The sequence below is a fragment of the Chaetura pelagica genome, unplaced genomic scaffold (assembly GCF_000747805.2).
Source record: "Chaetura pelagica isolate M959 unplaced genomic scaffold, ChaPel_1.0 scaffold67, whole genome shotgun sequence".
In the NCBI taxonomy this organism is placed as follows: domain Eukaryota; kingdom Metazoa; phylum Chordata; class Aves; order Apodiformes; family Apodidae; genus Chaetura; species Chaetura pelagica.
Window position 1 is genome coordinate 1,156,172 of NW_009954107.1, and position 8,840 is coordinate 1,165,011.

The following is an 8,840-nucleotide window of genomic DNA, read 5'->3' on the forward strand; positions in this document are numbered from 1 at the left end:
AGCAGTCCATATATGATAGCATTAAGGCAGCTGTTGAAATATGCCATGTAATAACTAGATACAAATAACCACTCTGGAATCCTAGGGATTATGGTTTCCGGATTGACAGCCACAGCAAGACCTATAATGTTCAAAGGAGCCCAGCAGACTGCAAACAATACAAATACCACAAACATGGTTACAAAGTTTCTGAAGTCATGTGGTTTCAGTCTGGGGTTGTTATCTGGTTTAACCCTTCGCCTTACCTGAATAACCAGGATCCATATTCTCAAGTAACAGAAAGTGACTATGGCTATAGGAAGAAGGAAATGGAAAAACACAACCGCTATTGTGTATGCTGAGCTCACAGATTGTGCAAATGTACATGAGTAAATCCTGGGGTCATACTGGAGCGACCCCACAAACAGGTTGGGCACAATAGCAACAAATGTTAGGACCCAGATAAGGACAACATAACACAATGAGTTCTTGTTGCTGTATAGCTTGTCATATTTGAGACTGTGGCAGATATAGCAGTACCGATTGATAGCGATGCCTGTGATATTGAAGATTGATCCAATGACACTGAGGCCCATCAGGAAGCCACTAATCTGGCAGTGAAGATATCCCAGATTCCATCCGTTATGAAATACAGATGTGAGAACAAGAGGATACGGGTAGACTGCTACAACCAAGTCTGCAACTGCCAGGCTTACAACAAACACATTTCCTGTAAAATAAATATAAAAAAGCAAGTATTAATTTTATTTTGCTCTTTTCTGTCACTTCTGTTCTTAGTATATTAATGAACAGCCTTAGTGGAGCACTATGAATGTTATTAGTTTGTACTTTCTAGATCAAAATTCATCGTCGTGTATCAGAAATAAGACACTCATTTTTAACCTAAGAAGAAAGTAGCTTAACCTCAAGATGCCATTTTTAATAGATAACTGTCTTTTAGTTTAATTACCATGACCTAATATTTTTATCATCTCATTAATTTGGATTGTTCCAGTCACCCAGACTCAGAATTCATATAAAATTAAAATATTCGTAACTTTGCTTTGCCTTGCTTTGGTTTTAAATAGATAGCCTCTCCTGAAAAATCTGCAGAACTAATAAATTTCAAAACTCACATTTACCTAAATTAAATAAAGTAAATTTAATTTAATTCCCTTTCCTTACATTACCCCTTAAATTTTCCAGTCCTGAAATGAAAATCTTTTTTTCCCCATTTGTATTTCAAGCTTCCATGACTTTTAAAGTCATTGCTTTTGAATCTCCTGGATAGCACTTAACTAAATCTAACTTCCAGGAGTCTAGCTGAACACAACTTAGTTGTCTTTCCTAAACTGAGACATACCCTTCAATAAAAGAAGTGCGGCTGGGCAGTGACACAGACAGTTCCCAGACACTATTGATGCCACATGCGTCTCTGGTCCCAAACTAGAAAATTAAGCAATGATCCATTCTCTTGGTTCATTTTTTAATTAAACATAAGGAGACTATTTTAGACCTTCTGTTCTTCAAAACCGATGGAACCCTTCATAACTACATGTTTTGAATTAATCTTTTGAGCATAGATTATACATTCTGTTCTCAGTTGCTTAAATTATAATTCATCTGAATGCCTCCCAATCATTCCTTTTTCTAAGAGGAAGTCACAAGATGCATCATTAAAGCATGTGTGTAGGTATATAAATGCCTATGTTTGCATGCATAAATAGGTGTGTGAGTGTTTGAGATTACATTTTGGGATTCTGGTATTATTCACTGAAGATGAAATCTTAACTCCTTTTGCAACCTGTAAGAAAATATATTGCTAGTTTTAGATTATGTAGAATTTCATTATTAGTCTAAAGTGGGCTTGATTAACTGTTTTATAGATTTATTTTGAGCAGACAAAATACAAATATATAAAAATAGGTTAAAAGAAAAGGTAAAAGTATCTATACCAGCAAGGCACTTTAGCTTTAGCCTGAGCAAAAAACATGTTGTAAAAAAGATAAATCGTTTATCTATGGAACAAAATAACAATGTTTTAAAACATAAGGACTCCAGTTTTTTGGTACTAAATGTATTGGCTTCTTATAACAAATGCTTTAAAGAAACCATCATGTTTTCTTCATGTTTCTACATTTTGAAGTATATAACATTATGTTTCCTATTCTGCATTAGTGCTTCATGTTGTACCAAATTTAGCTAAAAGGAGTCTTGATGCTAACTGGAGGTGCTTTGCCTTTTAGGTAAGATTGAATGGTCAATGACCACCGTTTCTTAAGCAAAATCCCAAAGCCAAGTAAGGTTACAGAAAAGCAACTGTGCAGACAGCCCCAGCTTCACCAAAGAGAGTTGAAAAGCTGAAAACACTATTAGTCTTTGCAGCTCAGCATCAAAATGGCAAGAAACAGCTGAGCAAAAATGTAGAAATAAATATTACATAAGCTCCTGCTACTCCTGGGAGCTTCATTCACTTTACAGATCATAATATCAACTCTCTTAGATCTCAAAAGCCTATTTTTAAACTAAAGGCACTATTTATAAACCTGGCCTGAATCAAGAAGTCCACATGCACATTAAATTTGAATAGCGTGATGGGCCTGTGGGTTTTGGTTCTCATTATCAAATTAACCCTAATGCTGCAGGTGGTGATGGAGGGAAATTTTAACAGCTTAAACCCCACAATGAGCCTTTTAGCTTTAAACACATTTAGGAAAGCCTTTCTCTTTCTTTTCAGGCTGAAAAAAACCTTTGTATTATGTAGCTATTTTCTTAAAACCTCATTTAAATGTAAAGCTCTGTCACATAGTAGAAGGGATTTTTAGGCCCTCTGTCATCTAGTTGGGACACTAATGAAAACAGCTGTGTAATTGCAGATCTGGCTATTGCCTACAGCTGTAATGATGTCAGGCAGGTAGCTTGTTAGCACTGAGGAGAGTTTGAAATAATTTATAATCTTACTAAGGAAGAGATTCTGGGTGTCACAGACAAGATGAGATACTGTAATGACCTAAGTAACCTCAACTTTTAACTGCAGTTGATAGAAGTTCAGGATGCTGAGTCTTAGAGGTCTGGATAGTTGGAGACCTACATAACAGTATGATTGAGAGGTATGGAACAATAGATTTGTTAAAGATGATGTTATCAGAATAGTCCATATTGTAATACTTTATTTCTGTGTGCTACAATTTAAAGAAAAATTGACATAATCAGCACAGCATAAATGAGAAATCATACTGATGCACTCTGAAAAGAAAACATTATATTGTATTTAGATTAAAATAATTATCATGCAGAAACTTCCAGTGAACCTGCAGCAACAATTAATTTTGAAATGCCTATGCCATCTTCTGGTCAAGAAAATTAGATGCATGAAAGAGTAATTGGCAGAAAACGGCAGCTAGAAGTCATACTCAGGGTAAAGGAATGAAGGATTTTGAGGTCAAGTTCAAGTTGGCTGTAGCCAAAAAGTATGTAGATGTGATTAGGTAGATGTACAGATATGCCAAATGGCATCGCTTTCTGCCACTTTATCACCTACAATTCCCTGGCACATAGGAGTGAGACAGTTACTGCTCTCCTTACAGTCTAAAAAATATTTATCAGTGCTATTCTTGGTGGTTCAGTCATGAAAGGAAAGTGATGTGAGTTTTACTGTCAGGCAGAGAAATGAATTAAATCCATATGCTGGATGAGCGCTGCAGACTTGAGGATGTTCCTTGCTTCTGGCAGTTTCGTATGACATGTCAGGGCTGCTTTGAAAATGTCTCTTATATTGGACCTTTCACATGATAGGAGTACTTGGTGTGTACTAAGCAGTAGATTTAGTAGATGTATGGGACATTGTATATCTCAGTAGTGACAAGACTGAGGTAATTCTGGGTATGCCAAGAAGGGTAGTGCTATCCACTGGATGAATTTATGTGACATGAAATAGAAAGCACCTGAGAAAAGCAGCAGTAAAGAAAAGGCCTAGACTACCATTGCACATCTAGGCACCTAATGTAGAAGTAGGTAGGAGTTAACTGAAGATCTTTTTAGAACTGAACTTGAAAATCTAGAGGTGGTCAGGTTTTGGGTTTCTTTAAACATTTTTAAGAAGTGCAGTTTTGATAAGGATTCTAAATAATAGCAGTTGGAGTGACCAGTGAACCTCAAGATATACTATGCAGTGCAATGAAATATTTTGCTTTGAGGGTCTGTATATATATATATATATGTTTTTTTCAGTTCTATGGGTGTTTTCCACCAAAATGAGAAGTCATGACAACTAATCCAGTCAGGTATAATTCTGTTTAAATCATCCTTAACTTTGTTTTGTGTTTTTTATTTGTCTACCCAGCCAAGGGTAGAACTAAGACTTAAACATAAAATATCAAGAAGACATTGAAGTGACTCAAACCGTACTGTCTTGCAGGTGGAAGTTAGAAACCAGGGCAGGCAGAAGTAGGAGTGGATGTCTCGAGTTCTTCACCCTTGGTTTTGGGTTTGGTATCTGCCTGAGTTGTTCTTTCTACAGTTCACTGGGCTGGTGTATTCTCAAGTCTAGGACATCTCTTCCCTTTGAATATTGGCCCCTTCTACTGTGATGACAATATTTCAGAGACCAAATAGATTTGCCTGAGTAACTTATCCACTTTTACAGAAGGGAATTATATTACAACTTCTGATCTGATCTTTTCTATCTCTAATTTCTATGATTAATTTGGGAGGAAAAAGGCCCTGCAGAACAGCCTGTTTTCCAAAAAGGTACTGCCTAGATGTTACAGAACAGTAAGGCTGTCATCACAGTTCAGCAAGCTGTATGAAACTGTTAGAATAAGACTATGCTGATGTCAGAGGATCGTGCAATTAAAATGCATCACAGCAGAATCAGGGTAAGATTACTTCCCCCCCCCCCCTTCAACTGTATTTGCATTAGATGTTTGAAATAAATAAAAGGACAGAAATGGTACTATCACAATAATATCACAGCTCAGATAAATAAAACTAGTAATAGAATTCAGAGATGAAAATAAATGAAAGGGATAAAGAAGAAAAAGGTGGACAGGGGTGCTAGTGAAATATAATTATGATTTGTATTTGCATAAAATCTCATAGAACAATCGGGTTCTTTGCTAGAAAATGGGAATATCAAGCCTATTCCCTTCCATGTTCTGATATGTAGTTTTAGAAAACAAGTAGGAGAAAACAGGAGAGTGAAGGTACAGCCACATAACTGACAGAAGACTTTTATATTGTATATAGTATTGTGAACATGAAATGCCTTTCCTGCATCTCTTTAAAAGCCATGGTTTTATGTAACAGCATTTTGTGGCTGAATTTGTTCATAGAACTATTCCTGGGAAGAAAAAGAACTTTAAAAACTGTAAAGAGTACAAAAAATACTTTTCTTTCTGTTATTATTAATAACAGTATAGATGATCTTTCAGCCAATCCCTCATGTAACTACAGAATCCACAGTAGAAAACAAAGCAGATTAAACTTCTGCTGAGGACAGTCTTCCCAGTTCTTTCTTCTGAAATCAGCAACAATAGAAGATAAGCCAGGAAACTGGGAAATAGCACTAAAGTATTAACTCCATTATTGCCCTGATTCATACATTCATACAGATAATTCATTATCACATTTTAGCACCTGTATCATATAATTGGCTCAGAAACAATATTTGTTTACTTATATTAGATGTGCATTTTAAAATAGCTTGCTGAAAAAAAGTCAGGCTACAGCTGAAATTGCACTAGTTTAAGTAAAATCTGTATTTTATTTTGTATCAAGAAGATGGAGGAAGTATGTAATTCCTCTGTACCTAATTTTTTTTCTTTTTTTTTTCTTTTTTTTTTTTTTTTCTTTTTTATTATTTTAAAGATCTAATGTCTAGTGTTCTAAGAGAACTAAAATGGATTTGGAGAAAACAACTTCTCAGTTTTCTAATGCTATGCCATTGCTAGTAGTAACAGATATCTTAAAAATTTATAGAACTTTAAAAAACATTCTTCAGTAATTATTCCTTCAGTACTTCAGATAAATGAAGACATTATGTTTTTTTTTTCAGGATTTCTTCTAGGCAGCCTAAAATATACACTGTGACTTCCCTGCAGGCAAATAATGAGCTATCCTAAATCCATACCAATACTTATACAGTATGAAAAGATATGAGAAGTGCTGATGCACATGTGCATCAGGTGGTTATTCTACAACAGAATTCATGATGGTATTTAAAAACAGTAAAATTGTCTAAAGAATTTTAAATATAATATTTTTAATAAGAATTATAATCCTCCCTAACTTTTTAATTGTAAAAAACGCTTGGAATGTCCTCCATTTTGACCTGCATCATGACCAATGAGTCAACTGATAGTTACTGCTTCTGACAGAATAGGGAAATAGAACTTTTAGCTTGTTATACTTTTAGTTAATTAATATACACACACTTAAATCTTAACTGAATAGTCTATTATTTGCCATCAGAGTGACAAAACTTCCACTTGATGTGGAAGATGTTGGCTTTAGTTTGTCGAGGCTCTAAAAATTACAATTAGGAGGTAAATTCATTGCTTGTTGCTTTTTTCTTTCTTTTTTTTTTTTTTATTATTTTTCCCCTGCATGATGTCTTTTTTTCACACAGCACAGGGTAAACTTTACAAGCAATAATTATTTGAGAGAAACTAGTAAGATAAATAGTCAGATATGAATGTCTTTTCACATCACAGATGACACAACATACATGTCACATAGACATCTACAATGTACCTGATGAGCTTATGTAAGTAAGGCCAATCTGTTAAAGGAGTTTACCTCTCTTTAGTAAGTTCTGACATACAACTCAAACATTTTTCAATATCCCCTTGGTTATTTAATTAGCAAATACATGATTTTTTATAGCTAATGCTTACTAAAATTGAAATAGGTTTTGAATGTGTTCCTTTTGCCTTACCAGTATTAAATGAAATTATTTACTAATGATAAATAATTAAATAATGGTAATAAATGTCTCCTCTTACATGGGGACATGTAATTTAGCATGCTGACAAATTTGCCAAACTATTGCATCCTTGAAAGTAGGCTTTTGACTAGAAGCAATTTCTTAAAATAATGATTTAGCTAACTCCACTGACTTCAGACAAACTAAAGTATAGAGTAAGAGAGCAAATCTATGGATTGAATGCATCTTATAATTTTATTATTTAACTATTATCCCTCTCCATCTTGTTTTAGTTACTTGTCTGTTGTGCGAGTTTTTCTTTCATGAAGAGTGGTGTGGTGGAATTTTTCAGAAAGCATTAATTTTTCAGTCTAAGCTGTATGTTTATAAATGAATGTGGTTGAAAGGCAACAGGGATATGGCAATAGCCAATAGGAAAGAAAGAGATAAATGCTTTCAACTTTCAGTACCTATATATGTATTCAGATCTTAGGATTCTTGAGAACACTCAGGGTTCTTACTTGACCTGTAGCACCAGAAAAATGTGTCCAGTACAATGAAATAAATTGTATGTATATAACATCTTGGCTGTTGGAGCTCCTTTACCTTTTTTATGCATATTTTTTGTCTCATACTCCTTTCTTTATTTATTTAAATGTTAGAAAGAGACTCTTACATTAAAAAAAAAACAAAAACACTTTTAAGAAAAATGAAAATCTAAATATAGCCAGCTAAAGATAGTATCTTTTAAAATATTCAGTAAAAACTTTACCTGTTCTCCCTCTGAACCTTACTCATGAGTTCTTCATCTTTTTTTTTTTAGGTACAGACTCTTAGTGTGCCAACATACTTCATTATTTAACAAAATTTAACAAACCAGGAATCAACACTTATACTTAGGAAGCTAGAAATAAAGAAGGCACTCAAAGAAAGGTGGGATAATTGTCTCAGTGAATATTAAAAATATAGATATATGCTAAAAGGATGCCAGAAAGAAGAGGCTTTGTACAATTAGTGTATGTCAAAGATACAGTGTATTCATACTGTGTTGCAAAAGCTGACATGACGTTTATTAATAAAAGGATGAAGTGGTGAGCATGTGGTAAAGCAGCCTTAGCTTCAGACAGCAGTGAACAGAGCCTTTGCTTTTCTTTACTTTGGTCTATTAGGGAATAATCGCACCATTTTTCAACATTATCCTTGTAAAATATTCTAGATTTAATGCTAAAAAAGAGGGGGAGAGGAAATTGTCTTCTATATCTCAGCCAAAGCCTCCTAGACATTCTTACTTTACTTTCAGAAACATCTGTATTTAGCTTTGTAGGTGAAAAAATTCCTTTCAACAGTTTTGAAAGTGAGAGATGGCTTGAGCTCCTCAGACAGCCACTTTAGCTGTTCCAATGCATGAACTATTTTGGTAACATGTAAAAAAGCTCTTTCAAACTCTTACTGAAATTGTATGTGTCAGCTGCAACCTCTGATGGGTATTAGCTACTGTTATATTAATTTTCTAAAAGACCTGAATAAATATTTTAGGAAAGTCCAGGGAATTTTTTAATAAATTCCAGTATCTGTAATAGGATGGTGTCAGTTCTTCATGACATTTTTAGATATATTTTATTAACAAGGTCAAGCTTACTGTAAATTTGGTGTGGCAGGATGTTGAGCTGGTCAGAGCTTTAAAATAGATCAATTAGTTTTCTCCTTACTGTGATCTCAATGAAGAAAAACATTTTGGACAGAGAAGAACAAAAATAAACCAGTTTCTCCCTGTCTGATTTTTGTACTTTCAAGGCAGATCCTTTCCTCCAGGATTGATTTCAGTCAGTTCAAGGACTTTGATGGTATCCTGTGGTCCTCATTTTCAGGCCTGTTCTGTTTTCTGTTTGGCCATCTCAGTCCCTGCTATAGCTGCAAGCTCTCTTCTTCTAGATGC

At 34.5% G+C, this 8,840-nt stretch overlaps 1 protein-coding gene across 1 annotated transcript in view; it reads right to left on the minus strand.

The window, feature by feature from the left end:
* The window catches only part of MTNR1A (melatonin receptor 1A), a 1,192-nt gene extending 345 nt beyond the window's left edge, over positions 1–847 (minus strand). The window contains exons 1-2 of the mRNA XM_010002508.1: positions 829–847; positions 5–709 (exon numbers count right to left, since the gene is read on the minus strand). Coding sequence (XP_010000810.1) covers positions 5–709; positions 829–847 — 724 coding nt within the window. The remainder of the gene's footprint in view (positions 1–4; positions 710–828) is intronic.
* Between the last annotated feature and the right edge of the window lie 7,993 nt (positions 848–8,840).